Source organism: Trachypithecus francoisi, unplaced genomic scaffold, assembly GCF_009764315.1.
Source record: "Trachypithecus francoisi isolate TF-2019V2 unplaced genomic scaffold, Tfra_2.0 Contig01461, whole genome shotgun sequence".
In the NCBI taxonomy this organism is placed as follows: domain Eukaryota; kingdom Metazoa; phylum Chordata; class Mammalia; order Primates; family Cercopithecidae; genus Trachypithecus; species Trachypithecus francoisi.
Window position 1 is genome coordinate 10,583,432 of NW_022681433.1, and position 23,151 is coordinate 10,606,582.

The window sequence follows — 23,151 nt, forward strand, 5'->3', positions numbered from 1 at the left end:
GACTGTCCACTGTCCAATCATCTGAAGGTTCCCATAGGCTGGGTGCTATCGTCCCATGAACAAAGTGAACAGAGGTCCCCAGGAGTCAGCTTAGGCTCCAATCCAACTCAGATGTGGGTGCAGATTGACTCCCACAGAGGTCAGCTATGAGTTAAGTACAGCTCTTAACTCCTTGGAGAATTCAGAGTCCAACCATATTTTGGGAAGACTATTTATTCTCTTATTATGGTTTAGCCTTGTTTTTTTGGTAATAACAAGTATCCCTCAGTTAATGGTAACTCCTCTCTCCAGTGCTTAGGCCAGGTACTTTCTCTCACAGTTCATACCCAATATATCAGCAAATTCTGTTCGCTCTACCTTTAGTATATATCCAGAACCCAAGCACTTTTCACTGCATCCATTACTACCATCCCATCCATCAAGGCCATTCCAGTCACAGATAACCCAGATTAGCACAACCGCTTCCTTAACTAGTCTTTCTGCCTCAGCTCTCCCCTCTCACACTAGCCAGAGGATCGTTTTAAAATGGAAGTCAGAGTATATGACTCCTCTCTTCAAAATCTCGGGTGGCTTCCCATCTCACTCAAAAGCCCTATGGCTTTTGCTTATAGTCCTTGTAATATTCCACAAGGTCCTACATCTGTGCTTCCATGCCCCTGACTTCATATAAAACTCTCCCATGTTTACTCCATTTAGCCACACTGGCCATCTTGGAAAATACTAGCAATGGCTAATATTTTTTGATCACTTACTATGTGCCATGTACTTCTTTACATTTATTAAATCCATCAGAACTGAGACTCTGAGAGGTTATACAACTTACTCAAGGTTACACAACTGGTAAGCAGCAAAACTGAGGATGAAACAGAGTATGGCTGCAAAGCCAGTCTCTGCTATACATATAGTATAGCAAAATTCTGCCTATAATACATATTTTTATTAGAGCCACCTTATAAACATTTGTCATTTTTTTCCTTGACCTAAGAATATTTTTTAAAAATTCCAGGTAATTAATTAGATATTCCATTTTAATTTTGTAATTTGAGATTCTTTTGGCTTGACAGCCAGTTTCCATACATGACTCAAGAGTTTCTTGAAAAGGTGTATTGTTCAAAATTACCATATTTAACATCTCTATTAGATCTACCTTATTTTGATCCCTTATATACTTTGATATGTAACTTTTTGCATAGTTTTCATTTTTATCTCATCATTAGTTATTTGAGCTCTTTTTCAGAATTCAAGTTCTCTAATTTATTTGCTTGCATGGAGAATGTCTGGTCTTTCCTGGGATATTCTTTTGATAGCTATTCTGTTTTTTTCTTTTGTAGGGGGACAGAGGTGGGTAGGAGGGCAGAGATGTTGGGTTGTGGTAACTATTCATAGTTTTCCCGCTGGTTCCTTTTTGCCATTTGTCACTTTCTGAGAAGGGCAGGTACTACCCAGGCCCTCTGTTTACAAAATCCATAGCATTGTAAGAGATTGGCCACCTGAAACAGTTGGTAGCTTCAACTTGAGTTTCATGATACAACCTCTCTGAGGAGTAGGGGGCAGATCCCATCCTTAGTTTTTGCCTTGCCTCATAGAGCATGAGGTAGGCATGGCTGACAGTGAAGCCTGTCATGGGTTCTCTAGAGACCCATCTGTTGTTTCTCTCAGCTGAATTCAGTCTCCACCTGCAAGTGGGTTGTGCAGCTGTATTTTCCTTGGTGATTTCTCACTTCAAGATATATTCGAAGGCTAGAATGCAGAAAGTGCAGTGTTTCAATGAGATTTATCAATTCCACGCCCCTTGCCACTTAGGATAAATGAACTGAGTTACTGCAGGGGTGCCCAAAATGTGTCTTGGGCCCAGTGGAAGCCCTTTAAATCATCTTTATCATATCTACCAAAGAATCTTCGAGTGGGCTTTTCAGAGTGGTGACACTTTCAGAGAATTCATTCTCGAGCTTGAAAAGTCTACCCCAATTGATTCTGGTTTGAGTCAAAAAATATTTGGTGGATATTCTTCCTACTTTGTGGTATAAACTTAGCCTTTCCCCCCACTTTTCCTTAACTGAAGTTTCCTAGTTATTTAAATCCTCCTGTTTTCAACAGTTGCAATAGCATGGAAAGTAAAATGTCTTCTGTTTAAAAAGTGAAAAAATCAGGACTCCTTGACAGTCTATATCCCAGGTAACTGAAAAGATGAGATCTCACAATGACGATGGTGGGCAGAAGGGCTGTGGTGGGAAGAGAAAAAGGAAGATGAAGTCACAGGAAATCCAAATAATCAGTAATTAGTCCAGGCACAGTGGCTCATGTCTGTAATCCCAGCATTTTGGGAGGCCGAGGCAGGAGGATGGCTCAAAGCCAGGAGTTTGAGACCTGCCTGGGAAACACAGGGAGACCCTGTCTCTATGAAAAATATTTTTAAAAACTAGTTGGGCATGGTGGTATGCACCTGCAGTTCTAGTTACTCGAGAGGGTGAGGCAGGAAGATCGCTTGAACCTAGGCATTCAACGTTGCAGTGAGGTATGATCATACCACTGTACTCAAGCCTTGGTGACAGAGCAAGACACTGTCTCTAAAAAATAAAAATAAGTAAAACAAATAACCAGTCATTAGAGATCATAAAGTCCAGAAGTCAGCAAGGGACAAAGACTGGGAATTACTCATCAGAGTTGAAGCTGCCAATAATTTGTAGCACAAATAAAGTTTACTTTTTCTCAGAGTCACAGTATTTAGTTTTATCTACAGTGTAATCAAGTTGGGCCATTTAAAATAAGCTCAGTTTAAGAGGTCAAAAGCAGAGGGTAAGGCAAGAAGACACAGAACTTGGTCTCAGAATCAGGTTTGGATGAGATTACAGCCTGAGACACAATAATAAGAATCAAAACAAAACCAGTTGGCAAGATGAACTGCAGGCAACGGGCAACTGTCCGGTATTTGAGAGCCCATGAGAAGTGGATACTGGAAGACGGTAACATGGCTTGGATTTTCTCCAGCTCTAACTCATATAAATCTCAGTGAGATGTATCTATAGCTACATATCTGTATCATATCTCTGCAGTTGTTTTCTTTAAATACCAACTCTTACCCTCTTATTCACAAGTGGGCAAGGATCCCCGTGAACTGAATTCATGACATATGCTTTGATAACTAAAGGCTAACAATTTTAACTATTATTTGTAGTGTCCTTTATCCTTTACAAAGATTTTTCACACACACCATATTTTATTTGATTGATGACACTTTAGTTTTTCAGAGCTATTTTTTGCCTATTTGACAGATGAGGAAACCGTAGTGGACACAGATAAAAATGACTTGCCTGTGATCACACATCTATTACATTTGCAGAGCCAGTAGAATGAAGGCTCCATCAGCTATTTACCCTTTCCTTTACACCTGGAGTTAACACAAGTAATAAACACATCTACACCAATATGAAGTGTCAAATATTTTCCCCATAAATGTAGTATCATTCAAATGTACGTGGAGAGGAGTAAAAACTTATAGAGCATGGCAAATCTAAAGTTACTGCCTAAGTTTAGGTATGGTCAAAAGTACCCTTGAGGCCGGGCACAGGGGCTCAAACCTGTAATCCCCGCACTTTGGGAGGCCGAGGTGTCCAGATCACTTGAGGTCGGGAGTTCGAGACCAGCTGGCCAAAATGGTGAAACCCCACCTCTATTAAATATACAAAAATTAGCTAGGCATGGTGGTGCACCCCTGTAGTCCCAGCTGTTCCGGAGGCTGAGGCATGGGAATCGCTTGAATGCAAAAGGTGGAAGCTGCAGTGAGCAGAGATCACGCCACTGCACTCCAGCAGTGATAGAGTAAGAGTCCATTTCCAAAAAAAAAAAAAAAAGTACCCTTGAGAATAGGTAAATTTATGAAATGTTATTGCTTCCTTGCAAGATTTACTTCATTTATCTGCCTTATACTTATCCAAGCATATATATGTTGTTGTGATGATTAAAGAAGACAGTAGAGTGAGATCTTTCAAAGCAAGTGCTTTTAAAATCAGTGTATATTAATGATATGGCTCTACCAAAGTAGTATGTCTGTTATCTATATACATATATATTTTCTCAAGGGATAATAGAAGTACAACTACTATTGTATAAAAGTCAGTACAATTATTTTTTATCTTTAAAAAAAAGACAAAAAGCTGATGACTCTTACATTAAGTTGCAATGCCAATTAAGTAATAAGTGAAGAAAAACCACCAGTGAAAATAAGGGGCATAGAGAAAGGTAGGAATAAAACCCTGTTAGAATAGTGCCACAGGGGCCAGTAAAAAGGAAGGGATAGACAGAAGTCATGAACAGTACCTAAAAAAAGGACGGGTTATAGTCACTGACACGCTCCAATAATAGCTCCAAAAAAATGAGCTGCTCTCCAACTGGGGTGGCTAGCAGAAGCCCTGAGGAACCGAAGTGACTCCAACTTATGAGATGAACAGCAGTAGCATAATGACACGCTATAAGATAACAGCCTTTTAAGAAGCAGCTCAGGAAGACTCAAAGATGATGGATTGAACACAGGTTTATGAAACTCTTGTGCCCAAAACAAAACAGGTAAGAATAAAACCTAAGTGCTGGAATCAGGGAGGGACACCACAGGATCAAGACAGAACAATGATTACTGGCAACTACACCCTCCCTCATAAAATGATGGGAGATAATATAAAAACACAGACATATTGTAGATAAATCCGCAATGATGAGAAAAAGAAATGCAGAAATCTTGACAAATTCTGGGGAAAAAAGTGTATCCTGAGAAAGAACTATAGCCCAAAGCACATGCTGGAAAAAAGTGTTGCCAAGGTAAAGCTGAGATGTGGAAGACAGCTGGCTCTAAAATGTCAAAAACTCTAAGACTTCCAGAAGAAGAACAGAGAAAATGGAGGAAAAAAAATCAATAATAAAAATGGCTAAATGCTGTTTTTGTTTTTGTTTTTTTTGAGACGGAGTCTCGCTCTGTCGCCCAGGCTGGATCTCAGCTCACTGCAAGCTCCGCCTCCTGGATTCACGCCATTCTCCTGCCTCAGCCTCCCGAGTAGCTGGGACTACAGGCGCCCGCCACCTCGCCCGGCTAGGTTTTGTTTTTTTTTTTTTTTTTTTTTTAGTAGAGACGGGGTTCACTGTTTTGGCCAGGATGGTCTCGATCTCCTGACCTCGTGATCCGCCCGTCTCGGCCTCCCAAAGTGCTGGGATTACAGGCTTGAGCCACCGCACCAGGCCTAAATGCTGTTTTTTAATCAGATGGAACACAAAATGACATAGGAAAGTTGATAAAAAGGAGTATCAAATACTAATAAAAAGCACAGCAAGATTAAGACCATACAATTCAATCAAAAAGCATTAAAGAGAAAAAAACAGGGATTTAATACTGCTGACATGATACAATGCATCAAGAATACATATCAGTCACAGGACTCCTCACATCAAAACTTTGAAATATATAACGTAAAAACTGATACAAATACAAGGAGAAATATTCACAATCTTTGTGGGAGACATTAACAAAACCATCTCCCCTAAACCAGAAAGTCTGACAGCCAACAAAAACAAGATATAAAAATTTATATAACCTAAATAAACAAGCTCTCTAAAATACAGATACACACAAACTGATATAAGGCAATGTGAATAAGCCTTCTTTTTGGCATACATAAAACCACAGAAAAATCAGTAATACAGACAACCAAAATTATACAAGTGACATTCTTGGCCCATAAATTTAGCTATATTGGAATAACAAAAGGATAATAAAATAAAAAATACGCCTCTCCCTTTAAGCCTTTCCTCAAATTTTTTTCCTCCTTTGAGAGGAAAAAAACAACAACAACAAAAACAAACAAAAAACCAAAAAACAGTAGGCTTAATAATCAAAACTAAAATGGCAAATTATTTAGTAACAAGCAAAAGGGGGAACACCACCAAACAAGACCTATCTGATATAATCAAGAAGTACTTAGAAGAGGAATGCATATATTAGGAAACAAGAAAGACCAAGATGGAAGTGAACTAAGCATTCAACCCAAGAGACTAAAAGAACTACTAAGTGCAAGTGAAGTTGAAAAAAAAAACCAAGATCACTGCAAAAATTATAGAAATACATGCTCAATCAATAAAACTAAAAGCTGCTTCTTGAAAGTTTTTAATGATTCCAATGACAAAGGAAAAAATGTTGACAAAAAACTTAGACTCAAGAAAACAAAATATAGAGAGATGCTGCAGAGGTTTACAAAATAAAACAGCCTATGTTAAAACTTTTCCTAACAAATTTTCAAACCTAGAAATGGATGATTTCCAAGGAAAAGATGATTATCAAAATTAAGCCAGGTAGAAGGAACAATCTGGCTTAACCAACCATAAAAGCAGCTAAAAAGACAATGAGTTTCAGCTCCTAAAAAAATCTACTAAGCACCAAAGGAGTCACACAGTTTTTAGTAAGATGATATGGAGACTAAACTAGTGTTCTTATCCACCACCAACAATTAGAAAGGCACTTTTAAAGAAAGTTACAATGTGCAAAAGTGTTATGAAGAAAATTGTAAAACTTTATTGATAGAAAAAAAAGCAAGATCGATACAAAGAGACTGACCAACTAACTAGCCATATTCATAAATAGGAAGATTCAATATCATAAAGATGGCCATTTTCTCCAAATATGTATTTTTAAATTAAAAGTAGTTCTAATAAAAACCCTAAAGATTTTTCCCCAGAATCTGGCAACATGATCTAAAAATGCTTGTAGAAGTATAAAAATACAATAGCCAGGACAATTTTGAAGAGTATTAATAAAGAAATGCCTTACTATAAAACTGCAGTAAATATGCTACATACATAAGCTAATGCAATAGAAAAGGAAGCCTAGAAACAGATCTCAACCTATAACTGCCTGCATTTAGTATATGGCAGATGGAGCATTGTAAGTCAAGTAGAAAGAATAAACTATTCAATAACTAATGGTACTGAGGCAAACGGATATCCATTTGAAAAAGAGAAAGATCCTTAGCTCACAACATAAAAAGTTTCAAACCGATAACAAACTAAAAATGCAAAGCAAACAGAAGCTCTTATACATTGTTGGCGGAAGCATAAAGTAATATAACTACTTAGGAATGCGATTTGACAATACCTAGAAAGCAGAATGCCCATATTTACTAAATTCAACATTTCCATTCAGAATAATTGTTCATGAGACAGGAAGATGTTTACTTTCGAACTGCTTACAAAAGTGAAAGTGCAAACAACCTGATTATCTACCAATAAGAAAAATGATTAACTGTGATAGAAAAATGGATTAACTGTCATATATTCCAACAACAGAATGCCTTACAGTAATAATGAGGAATTAACTACTGAATGTAATCAAATCCAAGATAACATCAATTATAAGGTATAGCATTATTCCGTCATTAAGCAAATGCTGCCAATTTTAAGACACCACTGATTTAGGAAGCATCCCATTTTAAAAGATGTTATACTGTGAAGAAATGGAGACCAACGAATGTCAACATGTCTATATTTCAAAGACACGGTGTTGGGTGAAAAATAGGTTTCAAAATGATAACTATGATGTCTTTTTTCCAAAAAAATTTAAAAACACGAAATAGTCCCAGCTATTTTAAATGCACATAAGTAAAATGAAGATGAACACATGCATGAGAATGATACACATTATTAGGATGAAACAAAAAAGGGACTGCAGCTTGTGCACAGCTTTTTTATATGTTAAAAGTGAGCTTATCTTCTCCACCAAGGGGACAGAGACAAATCAATCACTCCACAGCGTCTGTGACACACACAATTATAGAATATCCTTCAAACCCAAGAAACACAGCTTGCTGAACGTTTCTGAGATCTTATTCCTCACTCATAGGAAGTGGGTAGGGTGTGCATCTGTGTGCGCGCAAGAAGTTAATGCAAACTGAAACACAGCATCGTTAGTATCTTTTAAACTTGGGAAATGAGATCATGAATATCTATTAATGAGATAATCAATGTCTGCTGTATTATTTCCTGCATGACTGAAATACTTTTTTACTTAAAATTTTAGAAAGCACCAAATAAAACTTTTTAAAATTCTATTAAAATTTCAGGAAGCAAATAATTCCTACACTACATAAATGTTTATGGAAACACACAAACAACTTTCCATCTCATTCTAGAAGGCTAGCAAAACCCCTTACATCAATACTGGAATAATGCTAGTATGACAAATTATAGAGCAATCTCAGATGGATATGAGAATACTAAGTAAAATGTTAGCAAACTGAATCTAGTAGCATGACCAAACTGAGTTAGTCCTACCAAAGCGAGGATTATTCTATATATGACGTATATTAATATAATTCATTATATTTTTAAAAACATAAACTTCCATACAAACATGGAATTAAACATATATTCCAGATTTTATTTTTTAATAACCTGATTAGAAATAGAAACTGTATTAGAAAAGGCAGAATGCTTTCTATTTACCAATGCTCTGGAGGAACCAACCAATGCTAATTAGACCAGAAAGACATTCTGTATATGTATCAGAACAATATGAAATAATACTGACAAAACCATTTGCAGACTGTATTATCTATCTAACAAATCTAAGATAATTAACTGAAAAGCTGTTAGAGCTCAACAAAGCAGCTAAAAACAAAATAGCAGCTGGGTTCAGCGGCTCACATCTGTAATCCCAGCACTTTGGGAGGCCAAGGTGGGTGGATCAGCTTGAGGCCACAAGTTTGAGACCAGCCTGGCTAACATGGTGAAAGCCCATCTCTGCTAAAAGTACAAAAAATTGGCCGGGTGTGGTGGCACATGCCTGTAGTCCCAGCTACTCCGGAGGCTGACGTACAAGAATTGCTTGAGCCTGGGAGGCAGAGGTTGCAGTGACCTGAGATTGCTCTACTGCACAGAGCAAGACTGTCTCAAAAGAAGAAGAAGAAAAAAAAAAAGCATAGCAGTTATACCCATTAGAAAATAATGGAAATAGCAAGGTAAGTAATAATAATAAAACCCATAAAACATTTTAAAAAGTGCAAAGCCTATTCCTAAGATGAAAATAAAAACTGTATTGAAAGGAAGGCCTTAAAAAAATCTATCTCAGTGGGAAGACTCAATACTGAATAAGCAAAAATAACAAGAATAGCCAAGGAATGACCAAGACATTTTTAAAATAAAGACTTGGAGAATTTTTTGGAACAAATATAAAAACTTATCGGTATAGTGAATTAGATATTGATTGGTACAGGCAAAAGATAAAAATTAGAAAAAGAAATCAATGAAATAAAACACAAAATATGACGGAAGAATTAGCTAAATAGGAGTGACCCATGATGCAGAGTTGTGTAGGGCACATTATCCTAAAAGCGATTTATATTAAAAGTATATAAATGTATGGCACATTATCCTAAAATCAGTGGTGTCTTAAAATTTTATCCCATTGGAGGGATAAAAGGTTTATATTATTTGCTACTGTGCTGCTGCTGCTGCTACTACTGCTGAGGGGTAGATGAAATCATGGTACTTCACAATCTGGCTACATTATGAAAATGAATTTGAGGCGGGGCAAGAGTAAATGTGAGACCAACAAAGAGGCAAAGAAATGATGAGAACTTAAAGGAGATTGGTGGAAAAAAGTGGAAAAACTCAAGGGATAATCAGGAGGTAGACTCAACAGGACTTGATGACAGTCTGGATACAGGTGTAAGGGACAGGAATTAAAGCAAATTTATAGATTTGCATTACTAGTTAGATACCAATTCCATTTTCAGACATACGAAGACGATCAGATTTGGGAAGGAAAGGTTATTCATTTAGTTTCAGAAATGCTGAATTGGAGGTATTATAATAAATTTCTTAACAGCTACATGCTTTCAGATTTTAGAAATGCCAGATGATGTAAAATGCCTACATTTTTTTTTTTAGAAGCTGTTTCCACCTTCAAACAGAAATTCACATAAAGGACTGGAATCCAAATATCCAAAGCACCCAAAGACTATGTAAATATTAATAAATCACATGCTGAAACTGATGAACCCTGACACCAAATATTTTATCCTGAAGAATATGTCCCACCCAGCTTCCCTCATATCGGTAAAGGACACCACTCACTCAGTTTCTCTAGCTCAAAGCTTAGGAGTCATCTTTGATTCATCTCCCTCACATTTTCATATCCATCAGCAAGGGCTACTAACTGTAACTTCAAAATACCTCATGAATCCAAGTACTTCTCACAATTTCTATCACTCTCATTGTGAAATGAATGAACAAATTGTCTAGACTACTGATATAATTTAATAAAACTGGGGGGCTTCTATTCTTACACTCTATTAGCCATTCTCAACAATAGCCAGAGTAGCATTTTTAAAAATTAAAACAAAGAAACCTTGCCACTATCCTACTGAAAGCCTACAATGGATTCTCATCAACCTTTGAACAAAATTGCCAAGAGACATCACAGGTCTACCCCTTTATCTTTTGTTCAATTCAACTCCAGAAACATCAGCCTTCTTGAAATCCTTGATGCACAAAGTTCATTCTTGCCTAAGGACTTTTGTACTTACTCTTTCCTCTGCCTCGAATACTCTTCTCCCAGATATTCATAAGGCTTGATGCCTCACTTAATTGAAGTCCATGCTCAGATGTCACCTTCTCAAAGAAGCCGCCTTTGATTACCCTGTGTCAAATAGCATTCCTGCTGGGAAGCTGGGCGGAATAGCTTGAACAAAATCTCCTGCAGGCTTGCTGTGCTAGTCTGTCACATAATGCAAGTGTTACCATTAAGACATTTGAAACAACCGGATTAAGTCTAACTAAAGTTGCAACCCAGGCTCAACTCTTGAGGTGATCAATCTCTATAATGCCTAAAAGAAAAAAGGGAAAATCTCTTGGGAGAAAAATCACATCAACTTCAATCCTTTAGTACTTTTAATTCAATGTCCTCAAATAAGAAAAAAGTTACAAGATCCATAAGAGGAAGGAAAAAATGTGACCAGGAAAATTTTGATTGATGTTCAATAGAAAAAACAGTTAAAAGAATGAGATCCACAAAGGACTGAGCTGTTGTAGTTAATTCGTACAGATTTGGACTATATAATTAAGAGAAAAGAGGAAAAGATGAGTAAAAAGAGACTTTCAACAGAGAACTGAAATCTATAAAATATTATTAAGTGGACATTCTAGAACTGAAAAATACTTTTTTTTTTTTTTAAAGACAGAGTCTCACTCTGTCCCCCAGGCTGGAGTGCAGTGCACTGTGTGATGATCTCAGCTCACTGCAACCTCTGGCTCCCAGGTTCAAGCAATTCTTCCGCCTCAGCCTCCCGAGTATCTAGGATTATAGGCGCCCACCACCACACCTGGCTAATTTTTTATTTTTAGTAGAGACAGGGTTTCACCACATTGGCCAGGCTTGTCTTGAACTCCTGACCTCAAGTGGTCCACCCACCTCAGCCTCCCAAAGTGCTGCGATGACAGGTGCGAGCCACCACACTGGCCTAAAAAATACAATATTTGAAATTAATAACTAATTGAAAAGTTAATGGGAAGAACAGACATAGCAAAAGAAATCTGAAGACGGATCAACAGAACTATACAAAATGAAGCACAGAGAGGAAAAAGAGAGTGGAAAGAACAGAAAACACACTTAAAGGCAGATGGGATACAAGCAGTCTAATACATTTATAACTGGAATGTCAGAAAGAGAAAATAGTGTAGAATATGTGAAGAATATGTGAGCAGCCAAAAATGTTTCAAAACTGATGAAAGATATCAACATGCAGATACAACTGGTCAGTAAACCCCAAGCAAATTAAATAAAATGAAAAGCATACCTAGGCATACCATAGTCAAACTGCTGAAAACAAGAAACTAAAAAAAAAAAAAAGAAAGAAAAATGAACTAACATGATAGCACAAAATGATTCTTAAAAAAAGAGTGAAAATGGAAAATCTATGGGTAAATATGAGAACATGGACTATTCAACAAAGATATTATGGCATTTTTATACTGAAAATAGACAACAACTTTAGCACAAAGGATCGAGAGGCAGATACAGTTGAATTGTCTTAAACTTTTTGCATTGTTCTGATGGTGGCAAAAGCATTAATCACATACTATAGTAAGCCAAACATAAAAACTGTAATTCTAAAATAACACAACCAGGTTTAACTAAAAAGCAAATGGAAGAGATAGAATAATAAAAAGCACTTTTACTGAGCCAGAAGAAGGTAGGAAAGGAGAAAATAGAGACTGGCATAAAAGAAAATAAATAGCAAAATAGTAGATTTTAAATCAACTATATAAGTAACTACACTAGAGCTTAAACACTATTAAAGAACAACGATTCTCAGATGAAAGAACAAAATCCAAGTATAAAATGGTTACATGATACACATTTTAACCATGAGAACATAAATATGTTGAAAATAAAAGGAAAAATTTTATCAAGCAAACAACAGCTAAAACAAAACTGATATGGCTACATTAATATCAAGCAAAGTAGATTAAAAGTATTCATAAAGATACCAAGTGACATTTTAAATTATAAACCATATCACTTCATCATGAACATATAACAATCCTAAACTGTATGTTTCAAAGTATATAAAATAACTTCTCCATCTATCATTAGTACTTTCTATCCTGCTTTTCCTTTTTTTCACCGCATTGTTCACAATCTGACATTATATTATTATTATTTTTTTTTTTTTTTTTTTTTTTTGCTTATTCACCCACCTCTAACATAATGAAAGTACCACAAAAGCAGGGACTTACTCTATCTTGATCACACTTTATCCTCCGTAAAACTGAGTAAAATTTTTGAGTGCCTGGCACATAGTAGGCACTTAATAAATGTGTGCCAAATGAATTAATAAAACTGCAACTGGCAACTTATTTAGTGCTTATTTTTAAAGTTTATATTATACATTTATTTTGTTCAGTTACGCAATTATTTAACTTAAATAATACTTTAAAAAACCTCTGTCCGCCAACATTTTGCATAAGAAGTTTAAACAAAAGGTTTGGAAAAAGTTACTGAGACATGTTTCCACTTCATGAAACAAAGCCTCCAAAATTAAAAATCATCAAATGTGCCTTTCTCCATTTAGTATTTAAATATATATGTTGATTTACATAAACAAAATAATACAATCATATTAGCTTTCATGTTTATTCAACTTCACAGAAATCCAAAAATGTGTCTGAAAATTGGTTATCTATTTAAATATCAATTGTTCATTACGGTGACATAATACTATGTGGTGGCAGAGATATGCCTAATTTAAACAAATTCTTAAATTCCTGACATTCTTACAAGTGGACAAAATGAAATCTTAAAAATCAAACTTACAAGTTATAAGAAGATATAGAAAGTAATTTAACTTTTAATACCTGGAATAAGTTTTACAGCCACATTTGTAATTTACATATACAGTGGAGATCACTGAAAAAGCTTCCTGTTGCGCTGCAGCAAGAAATTTTATTATAATGTAGATTAAACAAATTTGCTACAGAGTGCAGCAAGATAACCTCACTGAGGAATAAGATTTTCATAATGGAGCTTGTTGCAGGGAGTTAAATATTTTCTTAATGTTATATAGTACATATTTTCAAAACGAACATTATCACTGAATAGTCTGCTAACAATTGTTAGCAATTAATGTTTCATACACACGTAATTTTACTGTAAAGCATGTGGCTCTATAAATGTTAGTACATGAAATGTTAATACATGAAATGTTAAGTTTAAACGTAAGATAATCCCCTAAGTTGGAGACTCGAGACGTCAAAACTTTGATTATTGCACCTATTTCTCTACCAAAAAAAAAGAAAAGAAAAGAAAAAGAAAAACTTACATCGTAATCCACCCAAAAAAAGAACAGACAGGTTGTAAAATTACAGACTCACTGGCATTGAACGTAACAAAATCTACAATGAACATTTTTTTGTGAACTGCTGTACAGCATTACAAAAATGTGCAATGAAATTTGGTTAACTATGATCATGCAAATAAAAATCCTTCACAATCATTTTTTCGTATGTTTTATAAAATGTTCTTAATGATATATTTCCATAAACATTTCCGGTGCAATTTAATCAACGACAAAAATACAAAGCTATTCCTTATTCTTTATGTTATAGATTTTAAAACATGCCTTTGTACTGCTGAAACAGAAATTATGTGTTTGGGAAAACCGAGCTAAGGAACCATTTCAAAACCAATGTATCTTGATCCAACCTGAGCTGCTTTTGATATATGACAGCCTCTCATAATTACTGGTGTCAGTATTGTTGTAAATGAAGAATAGTTAAATATGGAGAGATTAAGATACAATTCAAAACACTTTTTAAAAAATAAATGGCTGTTTCATAAACACGAACAAATCTTTAAAAGAAAAATAATCACATCAATTGCAGTATACATTGGCAAATAGTAAAATGTCATTTTCCAAAATAGTAGCTTCTTTATTATATGCCCCATCTATTATAACCAATCTTGGAAATATACCTTAAACATAATGGTGTATCATATGAAAATGTTCCACTATTCAATGTGATAAATTTAATAAGTTAGAATATGATTTTTATTTTCCTCTGGTGTTAACCATGAAAAAACATAAGAGCACCTAAAATACTAAAATGAATTTAGGTAAGCATTAAGTAGTAACCTATATGTTTTGGTTCAAAATACAGTTTATACAACTGTACAAAGGATACCGCCTTAAGTAATTTATTTCTGTATTTTGCAGATTACAATGAAGAAAAAAAAAAAAGACCTGCTCTAAATCCAAATAAATTTCCACTTCTCCCAATCTGGACAAAGTGGAATTTCATTCAAAGTTCACAAGACTGTGACAACTACAGTAGCTGATATAGTTGGATACACCACTTCTACCCTGCCCAACCCCCCCGAATCAATTTTTTGGCTCCAAAATAAAGTACAATAATAAACTCTTGATGAAAAACTATGTTATGGGGCAATCTATCATATACTATGGCTAAATATGAATTTACAGAAAAGAGCACATCCCATTTTCAGCACTTTTTTCATAAACATGCAACTCACTATAAAATACAAAAACACTTGGCTTTCAAGAACAGCTTTATAAAGACACACTGCATCAATAAAATTTTTTCTTTCTGATTAACTTTACACTGTTATGGAGAACTGGAATTTTTCTAACGTGTATATATCAGGTTTTATATTATAGTGTAATTTGCATTTTTTGAACATAATGTTCAAGAGGAAATATCTATACACAATAACATTCTAGACTATTAAAAACTCATTCAAATTACAGAATTTTATTGATACAGTAGATTAATAAAAACTGAAAGGATAAAATGGGATAAAGAATTCAGTACATTATTTTATAACACACTCTTTAAAATTAAAATACTTTAAATCTTTCTTCTTAAAATTTTCATTGCCATGAAAGGCCAGAAAATTCTGGGACCAATCAATACTGAGGTGTACAGTAATCCAAGAACTTCAGGACTATTTCACAATTTGCATGGTTGTCCTCCTATCAGAGGCATCGTTCCGGAGTAATGGCAAACAATTTAGCACCTCCGAAGATTAAGGGTGCCCAGGAGTAAACACTAGGTAAGATACACAAGGGGAAGAGACCATTTAACTCTCCAACAAATAGTGACATCAAGAAAATGACACCAATTGTTGAAAAAAAATTTTTTCACAGTAAAATTGCAGAGAATACAAATACAAACACTGACAGATTACTGCTTAAGATCTATCCTAACAAATTCTTTTCAAATCAATAGATCCAATAAACAGTTGGGTACTGTCAGTTTAAAGCCGCAGATAAAAGCTATACAAGCACTTCAGAAGTCAGAAACATTAAAAAAAGAAAAAAGATATTTACAAGTTTCTTCTTTATGTCTACACAGCCATCGCACATTACACGTTCACAAGACTCCATAGTCAAGGTTATCATGCGTATGGCTAGAGCATGTGACCACAAATGTATGGGGTCACCAAAGTAAGGTCCAACTGTCCACTCTTCAGCAGTCCCATTTTGTGCATCAAAGGCTTTATTCAGCCTCAAGTTTGACCAAAAAGAAAAAAAAAGATTTTTCCAAAGCTTTCACAGAGAAAGTTATTAATTACATTTGTTCATCGCCGTTCCCTTTTAGCACTTCGCCGCCGTACCTTAAAAGGAAAGTCACCAGATGCTTAATTAAAATGGGTATATGTGCATAAGATATGCAGTAATCATTTTTAACCAATCTTTATTCTCGTTTGTTCCTGATTTTCTTTGCTTTCCTTTCCCTGAAACTTTTTTATCCTTACTTTCTGCCCCGGCATCACATACTTAGACCTCTATAATATTTGAACCTTTACATGCTCACAGACTTTCCCAGAACAGCAAAAGAAAAAAAATATTTTACTTTTCTATCTAATAATTTTAAAGAGAAATGAACGGAAGTCCATGTCTACAGCAAGAAAAACAACTCAAACAGATTAATCATCTTTCTACTTATGTTTCCTGTGGTAAATGAAAACATTTCACATTTATGAACTTACATTATCTTTCTGGGAAAGTAGTTACAGAATTTGAATCTTAACAATTATCAATACAGTAAAATAACCTAAAATTCAAACATATTATCATTTACTGGTAAGCACTAATGAAAGCATAAAACTTTAGTTCAAAAAATGTCAATATTAACAATAGGAATATAAAAAAGGGTTTTAATTTACTATGTAGTTTTCTCTGGTGAAGACATCAATCGTTACTGACTCTTCAGCCTTCCTTACTTTGATGTCCCCCCAAAACCCCTTAAGAAGCAAGCCAAATTAATCTGAGACCACAATTAAGCATATTTTCCTGTGTACTTAACTCACTTATTCACAAAAACGAATCCTGGTACAGATAGGAGTTCTGATTCCATTAAATAAGACAGAACAGTAGAGACCAATTCTGAGACTTGATTACAGAGCTTGGGTTTCTCAAACAAAGATGGGAGAAGAGCTTCTACTTAAATGTATTATATTTTTTCGTAAAAGAAATATCTGAGTTGTATTAACCGGTAAAGTTACTTATTTATTACTTTGAAAGTCAAGAAGTGCCGGGTGTAGCAGCTCATGCCTGTAATCCCAGCACTTTGGAGGCCAAGGCAGGCAGATCACTTGAGGTCAGGAGGAGTTCGAGACCAGTCTGACCAAGATGGTAAAATTCTGTCTCTACTAAAAATATAAAAACTAGGCGGGCATGGTAGCACTGGCCTGTAATCTCAATCTCAACTACTTTGGAGGCTGAGGCAGGAGAATTGCTTGAATCTGGGAGGCGGCGGTTGCAGTGAGCCCAGATCGTGCGCCACTGCACTCCAGCCTGGGCAACAGAGTGAGACTCTGTCTCAAAAACAAAAACAAAAAAGTCAGGAAGTAACACATCCCTACTTTTGCAAAATAAGTATGTATTACCAATTTTATGAATTCTCATTCAGCTCAAACTTCAATTCCAAAGGCTGATTTTATGTGTAACTAACTTCTAATTTCTATTATGAAACCCAAATAGAAATACCAAACAGAGAGTTGTAAGGTACAACTTAAATGCTGAAAGTGTCAATATTAGAATGCTATACATTCAGTTCAGACTTGACATTTAAATTCTCACTAACCTACACCTATTTGCTTAGTTTCGGGTTTCCATAAAAGATGTTCTCCATTTTCCAACCTGGCAGATGAAACGATGCTATAAACTAATGAAGAAAAATATATAAATACTTAGAATTAGACAAGTACTAAATCATCTAACCAAACATTTACTAACTGTTTTTATATACCACACCACTCAAAGAAACTTTGAACACATACATTTACTGTAGAAACTTCCTCCTCCTCTGTTTCTTCCTGTGGAATATCATCATTGACAGGAGAGCTACCCTGAAACACATCTACTTCTTCACTTGAATCATTTTCCTTAGTAGCTGCTTGTTTGGAGCGTCCTACACGGCTAGAGTAAAACACATGTAAAATACAATGAACGTTCCAATCTTTCAGTAGATTACCTCGTTAGAAGAAATGCTTCAAGTATTTCATCAATTGTCATACCATGTTTACCCTCAATTACTTTATGAGACAAGAACATTTCTTTAATATTCTGAATCCTAAACTAACATTTAATCACAGAATCTTACAAACTGTCTACCAAGTAACAACAAAAAAAGTGACTGAGAACATACGATAAAGGAATTCAAAACATAACCCAAAGTCTTTTCCTTTCATCTTTCCTAATGCAGTAAAAGGCATCTATGTCTACTAAGGTGCTCAAAGCAGAAAGGAATTCTGCTTTGTGTATATAGTGTACCAGTCTTTGGCCTTTCAGATTCTTACAGAGATCTCAAATTCATTCACTTCTCTCCACATCTCCATTGCTACCACCTAACTCAAACCATTCCCATCTCTTGTCTTATCTCTTTACAAAGTTATCTTTTAAAAGTACAAGACAGATGATGTTACTGCCACTACAGAGCTCCCCACTGAGCTGAGAATAATTTTGTAAACTTCCTTAACACAGTATACAAGGAACAGTAGATGGTCCTTGCCTACCTGTTCGCTCTCATCTCTTTCTGCTCCCCAACTCCCCACAACTACAATTCAGCAAACCCTTGCCTTCCTTTAGCTTTCTGATTTTGCCAAGATTTTTCTCACTTCAGAAACTTCAAATATAGTGTTCTTGCCACCTGTTCTCTACCTGTCTAACCCCTACTATTCTCAAGATATCAACTCATTGTTACTTTTAAAGAAAAAGCTTCCTCACTCCATTAGATGGTAGAAGACAAGAACCACGAACCCATGAAAACAAGAACCGTGTCTGTTCCGTGTCCCTAGCACCTAGTACTCTCTGAAACACAGGAGGCATCAAAAAATATGTAATAGAACCATCTAATCAAATGGATCCCTCTTGATAAATACTTATTTTTTAAAATTAGGAACACAACTTATCACTTCTATAAGCAATCCAAAATGTGCATTTTTTTAACTCATGCTCAAACCAAACAATTTTTTTAATTGGTTTGGTTTTTCGGGATTAATGAAACTATAGAAATTACATGAAACATAATGACAATCTTTTTCAATTTCATTGATGTCAGAACAAGAAAAAGAAACAAATCCTAACATATGTTATTATACTAGCTCTAGAAAGAGCTTCCCAGTGAAAGGAAGATAGGCTTCCAAGATAGACTACAGAATCTTCTTATCAATTTTTTTTTAAAGAAATACTTATTTGGTTTAGAACATTCATAGGACTTGTGTAATTTTAGGAGAGCACAACAATCATTTAAACCCTGAATTTCATGATGTCCAAATATAAACAAACTACAATTATGAGGTTTGTTATTTCCTTGTTACATCATTCATGTGCATTTTATTAAATAAAGGATTCCTTAAGAATCCTTTGTTTAGAAATACTGATTTCCTTTGGTTGAATCCTAACACATTTATAAAGCTGCCACAAAAAATGTACTTACCTTTACTTTTAACCTGATAGAAAAATTACATGGAAGGTGGCATGAAGTACTGGCTAGACACCCAGGCAACTTTTCCTCTTCCTGTGGAATACACAGGAATAGGAAAATCTCTAAGATAATTGAGTATTTAACGACAGTATGTTGGCAACTCTGAGAAGTCAAGCCACTGATGTAATTATGTACGGGTGGGATTACTCTCAGAAAAAGTGTGCTAAGTTTCCGACTAATAGAAGACATGCTACTTTATTTCCACTCACATAACTGAGGAGAAAAAATACTGTCAAATCTACAAATTATAGCACTGATACTCTTGTGACACTAAAATTTGGGGTACACATTGTTACTATACCTTTCTTATAAATGTGTTTGTGTGAACATCTAAAACTATATACATGTTGACGTAGATAAACGAACTGGATTAGAAAACAAACAAAACCAAGATATCAAACGCTTGAGACCAACATGTGATAATTTATATGGACATAATTTTTTAAAAACGGTACCTGTTACTTTCCTACTACAAGTTCAAAGAATAAAAACAGAAGCATAAGACCTGTTTTCTTCCATTTAAAGGAAAAGGTGCTAATGAGAAACACTGAAAAAAAAATGGTTGTGTGGAATGACGAGGCAACCTGGTCAATGTGTGGTGATTATTTAAAAATATCATTTCCTTAGATATCATAAAGTCTATATAGGAAATAATATACTATTTGGTATCCACTTATAAAGATTTGCCTACACCTGTAAAAATGCACAAGATCGTTTATTGAGCTATCAATCACTAAGGTAAGTTTATAAAAATTTTACCTTACCTAGTGTAATGGGGCTAAATACATGGAATTTAAATATAGCAATATGTATGTTTACAAATTTAGGAACTTTTTCAAAATAATTTGAAATTGGTTTGAAATTTAATATTTACAACTTACACATTTTTTTTTGGTTGTGATGGTGATGGCGTTTTTGATGGTCTTCCTCGTCCTTTCTGTGGTGTGGATTGTGTGGATTCAATTGCACTAGATTCAGGAGATTCTGCTCTGCTTTGGGAAGACCCAAATGTGGATAGCATCAAATTATGATTTATAATATAGTAACGAAATAGATGCAGTTTAGAGTTACACATGCTTACCTCTGCTGTGCTCTCCTTGACACTCGGTGCTGTTTGCTTTTGGACTTCTGTTCTGTATTTCCACTTTGTCTTTCTTCTTCTTCCTCCTCCTCTGGTGCTGGAGGTCCAGATTTTTTTTTGCTTCCTTTTTTAGAAGTTTTCAATGTTGGCTCTTCTTTTGGTGTACTTCCACCAAGAGGTTTTGGTGGTCGGCCTCTCTTACCCTTTTTTGGTGGACTATTCTGTTCATCTTCATTTTCTAATATATCTTCTTTGAGCCTCTTTTCCTCAGGCCACTGCTGTTCATCAGATTCTGAAGCCGTATGGCCTCTTTTCCGACCTCGCTGACTGCCTTTAGGTTTCTGTTCCTGTACCAACTTAGTCAAGTCATCCATACCTAATTTCTCCTCCTGTTCTGTGACGGGTGTTTTTTTCCTGCCTCTAGGCTTCTCCAATTCAGACTAGAGGGAAAAAAAAAATCACAATTTATGGTTATGAAATTGTGAGTACACATATCTTGAGGAAAGAAACAAAAAAATCTGTTATCTACTGTTGTCCTAAACATGTACCTAAAATATACAGCTCTTAAATACACCAGAACTGTATTTATTTGCTTTTATTATAGTTTTTAATTTGAAAAACTTACCTGAGGTAAAAGGGTACATTTTCACTCTTACTTTTAAGCTGGAGTGTCTTAAAAGGAAACCTCTCAATATCAGTATACTACATTATAAATTTTAGTGAAGAGCTATCTCATTAAAAAGAGCATTATAAATTCAGTACTTGGTCCTAAATGACAACTATACTGAAGTATCTGTTTTGATAATCAATTTAAGTAATTCTAATTTTACGACACAGTGCGTAAGACATAAAATATTAACTATATGACATGCTTACAACATCATAAAAGAAGTATTATTTTACAAATGGAGGTTGCAAGATATAAAAGGTAAACATATTCATCATTTATTATAAATTTTGGAAACACTTCTGAATTACAGATACTGCTTCTTTCTAGGTATAACTAACTAACAACAGAAACAACAAAAAACCAATGGCTTTCCCATTTAAAATAAAATCCTAGTCTACATTCAGGGAATCTATATGTGAACCAGCGTGAAGGCTGAAGAAATTCTCCAAAGACACAACAATAATTTGTATGTATGAACACTTATAATACAAAGTTAATTTCCAAAAATCTGCAGCAATTTATATTTTCAAACATCACTGAAAAGAAAACAACAAAAACTATCAAATTATCTGTAACTTTTTCTAACTTTAAATTGAGTTTCCTGCGTGTGAACTGCATAATTACATCCTTTGTATTATGTCCTTTGCCAACTTTGATTACTGGGGTACTGTTAGTGGGTTTTCTCTATATTCTTCTATGCTTTTGTGTATGCCTCTATGCTTATTTTTAAGTGTTATTTCTTTATTATTATTATTATTTTATTTTTGAGACAAAGTCTCACTCTGTTGCCCAGGTTTGAGTGCGATGGCATGATCTCTGCTCACTGCAAGTTCCGCCTCCCAGGTTCACACCATTCTTCTGTCTCAGCCTCCTCCCGAGTAGCTGGGACTACAGGTGTCCGCCTCCATGTCTGGCTTTTCTTTTCTTTTTCTTGTTTTTTTTTTTTTTTTTTGAGATGGAGACTCACTCTGTCACCCAGGCTGGAGTGCAGTGGGGCAATTTCGGCTCACTGCAACCTCTGCCTCCCAGGATCAAGTGATTCTCCTGCCTCAGCCTCCTCAGTAGCTGGGACTAGAGGCATGTGCCACCATGCGCGGCTAATTTTTGTATTTTTAGCAGAGATGGGGTTTCGCTGTGCTGGCCAGGCTGGTCTCAAACTCCTAACCTGAAGTGATCCACCTGCCTCAGCCTCCCAAAGTGCTGGGATTACAGGCGTCACTGCACCTGGCCTTTAAGTGTTATTTCTTACTTGCTTTGGACTGAATTGTGACCCCCATCACAAAAAAAAAAAAAAAAAATTGTATGTTGAAGCTCTAATCCCAATGTGACCCTATTTGGAGACAGGGCCTTTGGGAGGTATTTGGTTGAGATGAGGTCATGAGGTGGGACCCGCAAGATGAGATTAGTGTCCTTAGAAGAAGAAATACCAGTGAGCTTGGGTGCCTTTCTTCTTCCCCCCGCCCCACACCTCTCATGTGAGGACACAGGAGAAGGTGGCATCTGTAGCCCAGGAAGACAGCCCTCATCAGGAACCAAATCTGCTGGCACCTTGATCTTGTACTTCCAGCCTCCAGAACTGTAAGAAAATACATTTCTGTTGTTTAAGCTACCCAGTCTGTGGTATTTTATAATGGCAGCCTGAGCTGACTAAGACACTATTGTACATTGTTTTAGAATAGAATGTGAGGTGAGATTCTAAATTGAATTCTCCACTCCCAAAGACACATTCAACCATTTCAGAATCAATGATTTGTAGTGCTTCCTTTATTTTGTATGTTTTGAACAAGAATATTTATGGGCTATCATAACAGAAGCACAATATTTTACTAAGTATAATTATGTGTCTGGTAGGGCT

At 35.4% G+C, this 23,151-nt stretch overlaps 1 protein-coding gene and 1 long non-coding RNA gene across 6 annotated transcripts in view; one reads left to right on the forward strand and one right to left on the reverse strand.

Moving 5' to 3' along the window:
• Nucleotides 1-1,268: 1,268 nt before the first annotated feature.
• LOC117097598 lies at nucleotides 1,269-22,923 on the forward strand. Its single transcript, XR_004443000.1, has 3 exons — nucleotides 1,269-1,280; nucleotides 3,992-3,994; nucleotides 22,803-22,923. It is a non-coding gene; the product is annotated as an uncharacterized LOC117097598 (long non-coding RNA).
• Nucleotides 12,698-23,151, reverse strand: part of PDS5B (PDS5 cohesin associated factor B) — a 184,404-nt gene continuing 173,950 nt past the window's right edge. For 2 of the 5 annotated variants that reach the window (XM_033235594.1, XM_033235579.1), the window contains exons 32-35: nucleotides 20,627-21,066; nucleotides 20,427-20,534; nucleotides 17,840-17,978; nucleotides 12,698-16,171 (exon numbers count right to left, since the gene is read on the reverse strand). In XM_033235594.1, the coding sequence (XP_033091485.1) occupies nucleotides 16,136-16,171; nucleotides 17,840-17,978; nucleotides 20,427-20,534; nucleotides 20,627-21,066 (723 nt within the window). In that variant the 3' untranslated portion in view covers nucleotides 12,698-16,135. Of the gene's footprint in view, nucleotides 16,172-17,839; nucleotides 17,979-20,426; nucleotides 20,538-20,626; nucleotides 21,067-23,151 lie in introns of all 5 variants that reach the window. The other 3 variants (XM_033235585.1, XM_033235573.1, XM_033235601.1) reach the window with 2 other exon arrangements.